General features: G+C 45.3%; 1 protein-coding gene across 3 annotated transcripts; it reads right to left on the bottom strand.

Moving 5' to 3' along the window:
* Positions 1–1,583: 1,583 nt before the first annotated feature.
* Positions 1,584–14,122, bottom strand: HUS1 (HUS1 checkpoint clamp component). Of its 3 annotated transcripts, none has more exons than XR_005724352.1 (8): positions 13,902–14,122; positions 13,198–13,325; positions 12,914–13,090; positions 10,908–11,015; positions 9,829–9,903; positions 5,746–6,138; positions 3,881–4,000; positions 1,584–1,826 (listed from the first exon to the last, which is right to left on the bottom strand). XR_005724352.1 is itself a non-coding variant. In XM_040259787.1 (8 exons), the coding sequence occupies exons 1-8, from the start codon at positions 13,951–13,953 to the stop codon at positions 1,744–1,746; spliced, it is 843 nt and encodes a 280-aa protein (XP_040115721.1). In that variant the 5' UTR covers positions 13,954–14,122; the 3' UTR covers positions 1,584–1,743. The 3 variants fall into 3 exon arrangements, 2 of the variants coding, with proteins under 2 accessions (XP_040115721.1, XP_040115722.1); XM_040259787.1 differs by having other exon boundaries at positions 5,746–5,845; XM_040259788.1 differs by lacking the exon at positions 13,902–14,122 and adding an exon at positions 13,460–13,587 and having other exon boundaries at positions 5,746–5,845.
* Positions 14,123–14,322: the final 200 nt, after the last annotated feature.

Below are 14,322 nucleotides of genomic sequence, written 5' to 3'. Positions count from 1 at the left end.
GGCAACGTGACTGCGGCTTCCTTAAGCAGTGTTACAGCAACACTTGCTGTAATCTTAACTGTACATGTGCGGCAGATCTGTGATCATCATTCATGCTGTACAATTTGCACCCCTTCTCCATGTGGGATACTCTGCAGACCAATCCACAATATATGTGACCTCCCAGGGTACTGCCAAGGGGAAGCTCCGTAGGCCCCGAAAACACATATATGCAAGATGGAAGCCTGTGTTCTGAAAAAGGCTACTGCTATCATGGAAAATGCACTGCAGAAAAATCTGGCTTCTGGGACAGAGCCAGAATGCCAGCCTAGGACTAAGTCAAAGTCACATTCCAGACTGCCTCCACCAGGCCCTGGGGATCACAGTGGACAAGCGGTCCCTGTACAGAGGATGACAAGGCGCCTGGATTCTTAGACATCCTTGACCCAGCACAGGATGGCCCCCAAACTTAGCTCCAGACATGTTTCCCAAAGCAACACGGGCCTGAGCACGACTACCCAGGACAGCTCTCCACACACCCAGTCAGCCACAGTGTGTCTCTAACACCCAGAAAGCTGTTTAAGTTAATTTCTCAGACTATACTCTTTCCTTTAAACAGACTAAGCCACTATTTCCTGACTTAGTGAAATTCTGCCCTGGGTGAAAAGCAGGACCATGTTTCCCTAAATCACCATGTCTACTAGCTCCTCCAGTGTAGGCAGATGGGCTGTCCTCGGTCAATAGCTCTGTGGGAGGCAGAGGCCAAGGTAAACATGAAGCAGCAAGTCTGTGTGAGAATCAGAAAGAGACCCTGTTTCTCAACTCCAAGGAAGACCCCTTTGGCCATACCCACACCTCCTTAAAACTATTCAAGTTTACTTAAATAAACACTATACAAGCTGAGGGAGATTATATCTGGCTTTCTGACGTTTTAAAAACTGCATGTAAACCTACTTTACCACATCAGATTTAAAACTAAGATGTTCTTTCCAGATTCCTCAAATGGTTGGTGACTTAACTCTAAAATGTATCATTCTTTATTCTGCTCTTGTAGCAGAAGTGAGAGAAAGGGAAACCAGAATTCCTGTGTTCAGATACTATCCCTGCCACTAGCTGTGTGGCCCAGGGCCAACTGCTGAACCTACTCTGCCAAATACAGAAGCCACACTGTGAAGCCTCAGAATGTCTGTGCTGCTCTGACCTGACCAGGCCCTGCCCACGCATCCTCCTGATGGCAACAGAAGAGCCGACTAAAATCTTCATGGGCATCACAATGAGACCGTACGTGCTGTACCCAGACCCCCCCAGACCCTCGACAGGATGGAGGTGGCAAGAGGGCCAACCTCGCCTTCTTGGGCTTCAAGTACACAGAAACCTAACTGCTTCAAGTCTGTTCCCACAACAATATGCTGAGCTGGAAACAATGCCTTGAGGAAAAGGGCTAGGCTTGGTAAACATTACTTTTTTGCCAATTTTGATTACTACACCAATTCAAACTACAGAAACATTTTCATGACTTCAATTAGAAAAGTTTAAAGTCTGAATAAATAAATTTTAACTTTTCTTTCAACATGTTCAAAGCAAAACAAAGCAGACAGAACAAAGAAGTAAACGAATAAATGTTTATCCAACTGTGTTTCACTTACTCATTAATTCAATTTCTATTGAAAATATTACAGAAGGAAAAAAAAGTAAAAAAAAAATAGGATTCCAATGCTGTGGGTCCAACCAAGGTCTCTGAGCTCCCGAGCCCACAAGGCAGGGCTATGACAACGCTGGGATGAAATACTGCAGGGAAACATCTTCATGGAGCAGGTCAAAGTGAACAACCTTGTTCTTCACAATATCTAAGGAGAAAGGAAGTCCTTTACTATAGAGACCCGTTCTGCACATACACTCTCACCCCTAAGCACTGCAGCAGCTTCTCCCCCAAGTCTCTCCTGGAGCACCCAGGTCCTCCCGAGGTGACCAGTCTCCACCATCCCAACTGAGACCAAACAAGGGGCCTGCCACAGGCCAGCTTATTTTCCACCAAGGAAGAGGCCAAGGTCTCTGGGGCAAAAGCCACAGGGCAAACTTCCCAGAAACCACATGTACCCAAGTCAACATCCTTCCTGGAAAAAGCAGCTTCTCGCCAGCGAGTCCTCAGCATGTGCTGAGAAGAGGCAAGCACACAGCGTTTTTTTTCATTTTTTAAAAATATAAATTTATTTATTTTAATTGCACATAGGGTCTTACTAGAGAGCAGGAGGCAGTTTACAAGGGCAGCCGTCATGCAGCCTAGGATGAGCAATGAGGCACTGGGTCTAAGACCCAAAACAGAAGCCAACCAAGAGGAAGAGGTGTTGCCACAGCATGAAAGCAGCCCAGCTGCCAGGGCCGTATCACTGAGGACAGAAGTTACAGGGGCAGTGGGCACGCCACACCCAAGGAAAGCTGGCTGAAGCCAGATCAAGCCAGGTGGCAGAAGAAAGGCAGACAAAGAGCACACGGCAGGCTGCTGACACCAATCCCGAGAGAATGGCAAGATGGGAAGCGACACAAGGGACCAGCAGAAGGACACTCATCAGGAGAGGTGCTGGACACACAGGTGGCAGCGGAGACTGAGGATGCTGGGGGAAGCGTTCCCACCCCCACCCAGAGGTGGGAAGTGAGCAAGCCTGGAGAATGCTGCCACAAAGCCAGAACCACTGGCAGAAAAGGTTGGGGTAAGAAAGAAACAAACTCGATTCTGGCTGTCATAATCTTCTGGTCCCCCTCCCTGCACCGGCAGCTAGGGCCACAACCCCCACTCCCTACACTTCCCCTATGCAGACAGGAGGAGCGGCTTCCAAGGACCCACAGTGGGGCATCACCCAGACTCGATGGCCCAAGCCAGAGCTCTGAAGAGGCATCTGCACTCGGCCAGCTCCCCAAGGAGCCCTGTGCATGTAGACAGTTTGAGAAGCACCGTCTTAACCCGGGAGGACCCCATGCTGAAGCAGTGTATCCCCACTCTCAGCCTTAGGGGCGCCCACACTGTAACTTCCTCAGATGCAGTGCAGGCAGCCCCTGGCCCCTGCCCCACGACTCAGCAGCTCTCACTGCTTCCCTGTCGTGCACTTCTGCGCTCCTCCTTCTGTGCCCTCACCACCAGTGCAGTCCTCATGCACTAATGCCACTCCCTTCAGTGGTCTCTCCTCCTTCACCGGAGAACCTTCGGGAATCTCCTATTCATTCTCTACAGAGCTGACTGACAATTATCAGGTATCCTGTATTCCTGGGTCACCCTTCTCAGCTCTGTTCACTGGTGGCTGAGTGCTCAGACCGGGAATTCACAAATAAAGAGGTGTCACCTCCAACCAAGGCCACAGTTTTCTTTCTATTGCTGTGATCTCAAAAGCAAGGAAACAGACATAACCTTGAAAAATTCTCAGCAAATGAGTCTTTCCTCATCTGTAATCAAGGACTGAAGGGTGAAAAAACATGTGAAAACGAGAAAGACAAGGTGAACTGGAATCAAAAGCGCCATTAAAGGCCACTAAAAAGTCAGTAGGCAGCACAAATAACAAGACACAGGACAAATGGAACAGGTCAGGCTGACACAGGAAAGAAAGAAATGCTTTGAGATGGAAACTTAAATCCAAGCTCAATGGAGACAGAGACCCTGTACACATAAGGTTAGAGTAACACAGCAAGATGGGGCCAGACGCCTCTGCCCATAAGCAGCTTCTCTGTGGATGCAGACTCATGTATGACACCAGGTGAGGCAGTCCAGACCCATCTGCCAGGGACTACTCAGGAAACTGGAGTCCACCAGTGACCGAGGTGTCTCTGCATTTGTGAGACTGTACACAATGCGTAAGACTACAGTTGATTACAGTGCTTGAAATATGAAAAACAAATCAAAATGCAAACTTACTGCAAGTGGCCTTTGTAGGATTTACTTGTTGTCCAGCAAGGAACTGTAGGAGCTTCCTAATGTCTATGTGTACTTCAGCCATTTGTTCCGAGTTTCTATCCTGAGAAGCATTTTCAGAAGCTAAAACGACAGGAACATTTTAAGACAAAATTATCTTCCAGTGAAACGGAAGCGAGGGATTGCACAATGACTGTTTACGTAAATAAATGGTTTACTTGACCACTGACTTGAGAACCTACAGAAACACTGCATAATATAAATGTGATCACTCACCAAGCAGGCATTTACTAAGTATTGACTTGTTAAAATACTGTGCTATGGGAATTCCCTGGCAGTCCCGTGGTTAAGACTCAATGCTTTCACTACTGACACTCAGGGAACTAAGATCCCAAATGGCCTGCGGGAGGGCCAAAAAACCATCCCCCAAACAAGACCATATACAGCTAAATCAAGCCCTCTCATTATAAAGTGGAATGAAAGGAAAGAAAATGTCCTTTCAACTCTGGGAAGGTATCAAAGACCCTCTTTGTAATTTACTAAAATAAACAAAATAAGCAACACAAAAACAAGTCACTTCATATAACTACTGTCAAAGCTTTATTAACATGGATTTCACTTTGCTCCAAGGCATGCCCTCCACTATAAAGTGAAATTCTCTTGCAATGCTAAGTTACAATGTGTCTCTAATAAACAAACTGGTAGTAAGTAATTTTAATTCTAAAAGTGGAAGGAGTCTTATTAGACCTACTTCAGAACACACGGGTGACTAAATGGTTTTCACAGAGTGAGTACCTTTCCAAGGCCTCTGCGTCATTCCCTGTTGGACCTCCCTCCCACAGCCTGCCCACCACTGTGAGCTCTGCAGCAGACGACTCTAATCCCTGAGCCAATCTACTCGACCAACCCAACGTCCATTCCAGCACTGTTTACAACAGCCAAGACATGGAAGCAACCTAAATGTCTAACAACAGAGGAGTGGATAAAGATGTGGTATGTTATTCAGCCATAAAAAAGAATGAAATAATGTCATCTGTAGTAACATGGATGGACCTAGAGATCATCAAACGAAGTCAGAGAAAGACAAATACCATATGATATCCTTGTATGTGGAATCTAAAACACTGATACAAATGAGCTTATTTATAAAACAGAAACAGACTCACAGATTTAGAAAACAAACTTATGGTTATTGAAGAGGACAGGTGAAGGGGAAGGATAAACTAGAAGTTTAGGATCAATGTGTGTATGTGTGTGTGTGTATATATATATATATATAAAACACTATATATATATATATATATAAAATAAACAATAAGGACCTATTATACAAAACAGGGAACTACACTCAAGAGTCTGTAATAACTGATATGGGAAACGAGTCAGAAAAAGAATAGATACATATATATGTATAACTGGATCACTGTGCCATAAACCTGAAACCAACACAACATTGTAAGTCAATTTTACTCGAATAATTTTTTTTTAATTACTTTTTAATACACACACAAAAAAGCAGAAAATAAAAAGTATCATCTATATTTCTGTCTCCACCCAGGTGAGAAACTTGGTAGAAGTTTTTGGTAGAAAGCACAGCAAGTGAAGAGCTAGAAGGGCTCTTGGACGATGTTGAGCCCAAGCGTAGGTTTTGCAGATGAGGAACAAGGAAGCCCTCAGGCCCACACTCCAGCTTCTCAAGTCCAGGAGGTTCACCTTCCCACCACAGTGCAGTAACAAGTGACCCAGCCCCATTATGTGTTCCCTTCGAGCCTGAAACACAGTCACCAGAAGTTCAATTCGAGACCTCAGTATGGTTTGTCATCTGAACAATTTATCACATGCAAAATATAACCCACCAGGAAACTTACCTAATGGAGGATTTCCAAGATCTTTAAAGTGAGTTGTAACACACACTAGCTCAGTTTCTATTTTCAAGTTCAATTCTCCATTTAGGTTTGCTTCAATAATCTGCAAATTGAGTATTTGACAGTCTTAAGAAAAGCAAAAGGGAAAAAAAAAGTGGACATCAGCTTCCAACAAACCAGGTGACAAAGTAATCCCACAAATCTCAGGACACTTCAGACAGCACCAAATCCCACATGACATCAGCAATAGAGAGAAGACAAGGCCTGAGCATAAGGACTTAAAAAATCTCCAGAGAGCAGCCCCTCGGCATGCAGAGTGCAGTAGGAAGCTCTGAAAACAGGTGAGGCTGAGGAGGCCTTGCCAGCAGCTCTGACAATGCAGACATTTTGCAACTCCTGTAAAACAGAGCAAGGAGAACCAGAAGAAAACATGAAGCAATAAGCTCGGTATCTGCCTTATTTCTACAAATGGACCAAACTATCTATTACAACTCAACATAACCAGAAAGGCTTCCGAATATTAGGAGAATATAACCATTTATATAATCTCAGAAATTGGGAAGTGAGATTTCCAAATTCAGAAAGACCCAGAGATGCCATCAGGTGTCTGGACTCCACCAAGCTGTGGCACCCTGTAGCTGCTGTGTTTTCTGCACTCAGACAGAGGGCAACTGGGCTTGGTGACTGATCGCTGTGGCCCCTCCCCACCCCAACAGTGCCCATGACTTCCCTCAGGATCAGAGGGGCCCTTTCATTTTATGCTCTGCCGTGCACCAACCAACAGGGTCTCTAAACTACACAAAATATAGAAATGAAGTTCAGAGAAAGAAACAGGTACCATGATATGGCTTAAGATTTTGGCCATTTGCCCAAAGCACACTACATTTCGCCTTTTGACATCAATATCTGGCCACCTCTAAAGTCTGGCAGGTCTTTGGAAAGCCCATGCAGCAGTGTGCAAGTCAACATTTTGTTTAACCAACAATATTGCCACCGAGCCACTGTAGATAAAGGTGGTCGTTTCACTAGGGAGCCACTGCAGAGGTACAACAAGAGGGAAGAAGCCCCAGGGTAAGTGGAGGACACCCTGTTCCACAGGGCTTGGCCACAACTAAATCTCAGATTTACTTAGGAGTACCACTTAGTATTTTTCATTCTTGCTCCTTAAAACTAGCGAACTCTATTTCTCATTTGAGCAACAAAACAAAAAAGATGTTTTCAACTTACTAAGGATTTGACTTTATATAAGAAACAGCCTCCAAATATCCTTGTTTCATCACCTAGTATGCGTACCTCTGAATGGGAAGAATTCGTCAACCTTATCCTTTCACTTCCCAGAAATACATGATGTTTCTAAGCCCACTCTGTTACCCAGAAAAAATACCTGCCTAAAAAAAATATGTAAAACAATCCTTGTGCATATTCTGGACTAGTGAATATACAGTGTACAGGGACTCTGTAAGGCTAACACATAACACAGATCCATATGTTTCAAATAAGCACACACTTAGTATCTACCTGTAAACGTTCAATGCTTTTGAAAAACAAGTTTTATAAAGATTTATTCAGGAAAGCAGCTTGCAGTGTCCTAGATTCACTCCAGACTTAAACACCTTTTTATGCTTTCTTTAAATTCCTAAAATCTGAGTAATCAAATGCTAGATCCATCTCTCTAAGCAAGTGCCTGGTGCAGGGCAGCACTCAAACAAAATTTACTGAAGGAATTCACCAGTGACCCTCCAAACACTGCTCACCGTGTTTATTTTGTGAATGTTATCTATAGTATTATTCACATCAACATACTCTGCTCTTAAGGACGTGGATAAGATCTGACTTCTTTCAGAGGTTTCCCTAATGATAACTACCGACTATTCATGGAATAGTGATGAAACGCACTGGGAATCTAACACAAATTATCTCAACTGATAAAATAGTAACAGAGGCCCTGTGACTGTTATGCTGGATAACACTTTCCACCAGGGTGCACCACTTAGTGGGGGTCGGGGGTGGCTCAAGACTCAGCTCTGCCAGCATATCATGATGCCTCCTGCCCCAAGTCTGCTTCTGTGAAGCCGAGACAACATGAAAGGTGTAACACAGCACCGCTCTGACCGTGGAGCACCACCACAGAAAGAGCATCCCCACGTGCTCATCAGAAATCAGTCCCAGACCCCACTGCAGACTTCCTGAACTAGAACTTGCATTCTGTCTGAAGGGGATCCCAATGCTTAAAACCTGATGGAGACTCTTGGCAGTCAATGCCTGCTTCTTCTGCTCTTACCCAAGTCACACGCACGACCCACCACCACTGGCCACATCTCTAACTAAAGGAAGGAAGGAAGGTGCCTCAACAAGGGCTGCTGGGCCTCTGACTGGAGGAGATGTTTTCAATATGTTGAGTCCTACTCATTTTCCTTGATTCTCTCGCCTGTCATCTTCAGACACAGAATTCTGGTTACTCAAGTTAATATTGTTATGCCTGGCCACTCCAATTTTCCATATGCTTGATCACTTTCCATTTAGTATTTCATAGTGCAGTAGCCACTGCACAAAATCCTTGTTTTTAAACACTCCAGGGAAGAGAAAAACACCTCTGATTTTTTTTTTTTTTTAATTTCTAATGATTTAATCTAAGCCACTTTGATGACTCATTTCCACCGGACACAAAGAACAAATAACCGGATCCTTGAATTAACTGTCCTGCCTTTTCTCTCCTGGGCGTCTCAAGGTTCCAGGATATCCCCAAAAGAAGCCTCTGGCCTGACAACTGGATCAACATCAGGACAAGCACAGAAGAACACTCATGTCTGCATGGCACACACTGCTTCATGGGAAGTCATTGTAAATTAAAATGAAATCTACAGAGTAAGTCATGAAAGGAAATTACTCTCAAGTGAGCACAACTGCAGAAATAAAACAGTCCATAAACATTTTCTAGGCTCCAGAAAACTTTGAGAATGCCAAAGATCTCCTGAAGCTAAATTTCATTCCAGGTCTGTGCGCTAACAGCTATTATCTGCCTGCTGAGTGGCAACCCCACAGTGAGTGGCTGTCGTGCAAATAGTTAAGACAGTTTCCCTTTTCAGGAAGCGGCCAGTTCAGGAGTGGTTCCCAGATGTTAGCAGACCACTTATCACATAGCACATCACTTATCACAGAGCAGTGATCAGAGCAGCTTGGCAGAGGAGGGCCTTACATCCACGGCAGTGGGAGAGTCTGGAATTTCCATGAACAGTGAGAAGGGCTAAGTGCTTTCCAGGGGACAATGGGAAAGAAACAGCCAAGCGTGAAATGGTAGAGACAGGCTTGGAGAGCACCAGTGCTGTGGGGATGGACAAGGGTCCAGAGCAGTTCTGCAGGCAGGGGGCAGCCGTGTGGCAGGTAACCAGTCTGCAGACGCTAAAGAGCAAAAGTTTCATCAGGTGGACAGTCGTGTCTAAAACACCTAGGGACATAATCAAATGAGTTTCGGGGGTGACTGAGAATTCAGGAGAACCCCAGGCGTGAAGGACAGTTGTTCACAACTTCCCATCACTGTCACTGTCACATTCAGTGTTTCACTGACACTGAGCGTAAACGTCACAAAAGTAAACAGGGAAGTAAACATGCCCCTCTACCTGGCCTAAGAGCTGCTTCCAGGAAGAGGAATGTGTCCTGGGGGATTCTTGTCTTGGACTCATAGAGACATCTGGCAAGTAGACAGGACATTCCACTCACTGCCAGCATCAGTGATCATAAAAAAATATGTACACTATCAGATAAAATACATAATATGCTGTCCAAAACATATGGAAAGAAAGTTAGAACCATTGAATGTACTGTTAATATACTATAAATATCATAAATAGGAGAGACTAGGCCAAATATCAGAGAGGAGAGTTGAGAAGATCCAGAGCAGGTTTCACCTGTAAAACCATAGGCTATCAACAACAAGCCAAGCCCCCAGAGCTGGGAGGTGAGGGACACCCCATGCAGACACCACATGATGAACGGAGGGCATCAAGTCCCCACCAGACAAGGCTGCTCCAAGGACACGCAGCCAAAACTACACACTTGGGAGCCCTTTTCAAAGAAGTCAGAACTTACAAGGTGATTGCTGATGTTTTTCATCTTCTCCACAACGCTCTTCATAGTCTTCAGGACTGGTAAATAAATACTAACCTACAAAGCAAATGAGAAAGATCAGTACTATTAAAATATTAACACAGTTAAGTATTGACAAGTGCTCATTACCTATGTTTGCAATGTGTATACTCTTAATAGCTCTGCAATCTTATTTTTAAATTGCCTGAATAAAGTTCTTTCTTAAAAATATAAAAAAGAAAAATAATTCTACAGCTTCACTAACTCACACCTGCCTTCAGTGACCTCGGCGTCCATGTCCATGTGGCCATTCTCTCGTTCCAGGTCTGAGTCCCTGCTGCTGAGATGTCCCCATACACACCCAAGGGGAGTAAGAATCAGCACCAGTGGAGGCCATCCTCCAGGGGTTCACACCCAGACTTGGGGGCAGGCTCCTACTCTGTAAAAAACACTGGGGGCCAGACTCTGTACCAGTGGCCAGACTGAGTTACAACAGTGCTGGGTACAGTGTTGGGAAAAAGTCCCAGCGGAGACATCTACTAAAAGCCAAGTAAATATTCCATATGCTATTTCATGGTCTCTTCTTCAATAAATTATGAACAAGAGGCAAAGGACCCTTTGTCATCATCTTTCTTTCCAGTGGCTCTGGGATTCCTGTCAGGAGAACTATAGCAGCCTCTCCTTCTGGCTATTACACACACCTTGGACATACTCCTAACAAGACAAAGAAAAAAAAAAGTCACGTTCTGTGAAATCCAAATTGGTGCCTAGGGCCATTACTCCTGATAGATGCAAATGTCATCCAAAATGCTACTTCAGTTTTACTTAAGCGCCATTACAGGGCAAGCCTTTCTCTCTCCTAACTGTAAAGAGTGTGGCCTTATATATAACACTACTTTAAGACGACTGATGCAAAAGACTAAATGAAAACATTCCAATTTTTTGTTCCTGGGCTATCTTTTAAATATGATTATCTCTTTTCAGGTACTATACAACTTTCAAATAAAACCTACAGCAAGACTTTAAAGTCAGAGAATCCAAATCACACCATTTAAGACGTGGTGACGCCGGGCATCACTCACGTCAGCATCTGGGACCGTTGGCTCTTGTAAGTCCTTCCACAGTTTTCTAGGAATAACTTTCACAGGGATGTCATGTGTCACAACACGACTACTGCTTGACACGGATAACTGCCAAGAGAAGAATTAAAACACATCAATACTTAAAAAATAAAGAACTGAAAGACAAAAAATGTTGATACCAAACCTAAGTGTTCTCAATTCAGTCACCAACGTCCATTCAGCAAGTATTAACAGAGCTTAGAAACAGGAAGTTAAGGAAGAGAGTGATTAGGACAGTGGAGGAGTAGGATGTGGAGCTCACTCCTCCCACAAACACATCAAAAACATGTCTAGACATGGAATGCTTCTCACAGAACATCTACTGAAACATGGCAGAAGACCTCAGGCTTCAGAAAGGACAAGAAAATCTTCATGTAACAACAACAAAAAAGAACCAGAAAGGAATCAGGATGGGGCCTGCACCCCAGGGAGAGAGAGGTATGAAGGAATAAGGGTTCCCACACCCTGACTGTCCCCTCACAGGAAGGCAGGGAGACCAGCAGGGACAGAGGGTGAGCTGTGGAGCCTTGGAGGAGAGTGCAGTTAAGCAGTTTACAGAAGGCAGAATGAAGACAGCCCTTCACAGACAGGTGATGCCACTTTCCCCACACTCCCAACCTCAGACACACGTCCAACCGTGTGGGCAGAAGCTGTGTGCTGATGCTCAAGCTTCAGAGATCAGACCTAAAGAGAGGACTGGAGAAGGCTGCCAGAAATAGCCTTAAGATGCTAGGAGTTTGAGATTAGCAGATGGAAACCATTACATATAGAATGAATAAACAACAAGGTCCTACTGCATAGCACAGGGAACTATATTCAATATCCTGAGATAAACCAGAATAGAAAAGAATAAATAAGAATGCTTACATATGTATAACTCAATCACTTTGCTGTAAGGCATAAATTAACAATGCAACACTGTAAAACCACTATGAAGTGAAGTGAACTGAGGTCGCTCAGTCGTGTCCGACTCTTTGTGACCCCGTGGACTGTAGCCCACCAGGCTCCTCTGTCCATGGGATTCTCCAAGCAAGAATACTGGAGTGGGTTGCCATTTCCTTCTCCAGGGGATCTTCCTGACCCAGGGATCGAACCCAGGTCTCCTGCATTGCAGGCAGATGCTTTAACCTCTGAGCCACCAGGGAAGCCCTGTAAAACCACTATAGTTCAATTAAAAAATACAGTTGAGAAATCCTCCTCCATAAAGAGCATAAAACTGAATATAATACTCACAGAAAAAATAAAGTACACAGAACAGATAAAGGAGAGGTTAGCAGGATAAGGGAAGGAGGCAGCATTGGTGCTGGGCATTACAGGAAGAAAAGGCTTCAACAAGTGAGAACACAGACTCCAAGTAGAAGACCCAACCTCACCAAAGCCTGGGAGTTGGGAACAAATGGGACCCACCTGGGGACCCACTCAGGGCAGATAAGTGGCTCTACAGTGGGTTGAGCCACACCTGAAGGGCTTTGGACAGCACATGAGAAATGTCAACCTCATTCTGCAAGCAATGAGACCCTGTGGGGTACATGTGTTCTGAAGAGACCTGTGCATTAAATTCAGCTGGGAGTAGGGTGGAAGATAAATGTATTCCTTGAAAACTAAATGTCATTTAAAGGTGTTAGCAGCAGAAGTGAGGGGATAAGGGAGAGACCCACAAACACTTCGAAGGCAAAAATGGTTTTTAGACTAGATGACAATACCACTAAAAGAAATGGACATGCTGGGATACGCAGATCTGAGAAGAAAGGTGCAGAAGTGTTATTTCATAGGAAGACCAGCATCCTCGCTGATTTTGAGATCACAATGCTATTTAAATATGAGGAGGACCCAACTCCAATGAAAAAATAGTGATGTACCAATCTCTCATTTTAATAAAACCAATTAGCTTCTCCTGTAGAAAGCCAAGGCTTATATAACTACTTCTAATTCCTGGGAAGTTTCAGAAATGGTAGCTTCCTACTCACCAGCTCTATAGAAACTGTAAGGCAGGGAAAGTGTTTATTAGTCAGCTTAACTTTCAAAGCTCTGGCATTCTGGGCAGTTTTCAAGGCTCGAGATAAATTTTCCGATGTGAGCTCTAAATAAATCTCATTGTTTTCTGCGGAGACACCTTCCATTTGAAATTCGCTGAAGAAGTTCTCCTAAGGGAAGGAAAAGGAAGGGGGACATAAGTGTTCTTTCCATTGGAATTCGGCGAGGGTTGGGGAAGATGGGGCGGGCTGCGGGCCTCTCAGGAGCCTCCACTCACCTGTTCCAGCTCACACCACATGCTCACCCCTCCATTGGCCACTTTGTCAGAGAGGATGAAGTTCAACTTATCCGGGCTGATGCGCAGAGTGCAGGTTTTGGCAAGCTTGGCTATCATGTTACTAACGCCTATAGCAAAAGGTTCCAGTAAAGAATTAACTGAGAAGTATATTAGGTATCCAAAACACCAATTTAGCGCAGAATTACCAGTTGCGCACAGTGAGCTTCCCAGTGGGAAAATCAACGTTTCCACTCCTACCTACCGGGAGGCTTTTAATGCCGCTGGGGTCAAGCTGGCCTCCCAACAACCTGGAATAAGGAAACCGAGACTCGGAGGTTAACTGGCGCCTACTGGCCGCTTTCTTTCCTCTCACGTCCACTCGGGGCCGCCGAGTGCTGCAGGGGTCGAGGCAAGGACAGGCACGGCTGGGGCGGGGGGACCACGGGGCCTGGCTGTGAAGGGCGGCCTGCGCCAGATAAAGTTGTGCGTGAAGCCACTGGCCGGGTTAAGAAAAGCCAAGGGAAAGGAATCAAAGTTCAGAAACAACCTTCGGCACCTGCGCCCGCGTCAAGCTCCTGCTGGCCAGCCTGTGCAGCGCGCCAGCCTCTTCGCGGGGCCAGGCCGCGCGCACCGCTCCGTGCAGGCCTCCCGCCCTGCCCTCTGCAGTCCTCCCCGCCCCCAGGGTTGACGCGGCCCCTACTCACGCGTGAAGTGGTTTAGACAGGCGGTATCCACGATCTTGGCCCGAAACTTCATGGCTGGACCTGGCAAGCGCCAGGAGCCCGTCCCCACCGGACTCGTGAGAGTCCCGCCTTAATTAGCCCGGGGAAAATGCCACCGCAGTACTCGGTTCAGCCCACTTGAGCCTGAGACGCGCCTGCGGAGAGTAGGCGGGCTTACCGCTGACGCACTCGAGATGACTGGAACTCTGCCGGAAGTGACGCGATTCTGGTACCGGAAGTGCTTCTGTGTTTTTACAGGTTGAGCTTTGTGTTAACGTATTTCAAATTCTGTTTTAGAACATAGGAAATAAAATCAGTCTTGCTAGGTAGTTAGAATAGGAAAGAGGAGTCCAGAATGGCGGTGGCTAAAAGACAAGGAAGGGAAAAGCCCGCGAAAATAGAA

The sequence above is a fragment of the Oryx dammah genome, unplaced genomic scaffold, assembly GCF_014754425.2.
Source record: "Oryx dammah isolate SB20612 unplaced genomic scaffold, SCBI_Odam_1.1 HiC_scaffold_18, whole genome shotgun sequence".
NCBI lineage: Eukaryota > Metazoa > Chordata > Mammalia > Artiodactyla > Bovidae > Oryx > Oryx dammah.
This window is presented reverse-complemented; position numbering and strand designations above follow the sequence as displayed.

Bases quoted from the DNA above. Each gene is read 5' to 3' on its own strand.
- HUS1 (XM_040259787.1), bottom strand. From the start codon at position 13,953: ATGAAGTTTCGGGCCAAGATCGTGGATACCGCCTGTCTAAACCACTTC. The intron at 11,016-12,913 runs GTGAGTAGGAAG...TTCTCTTGGCAG, and splicing joins TTACAGTTTCTATAGAGCTG to TTATCCGTGTCAAGCAGTAG. The intron at 1,827-3,880 runs GTAAGTTTGCAT...CTTTCTCCTTAG, and splicing joins TCCTACAAAGGCCACTTGCA to ATATTGTGAAGAACAAGGTT.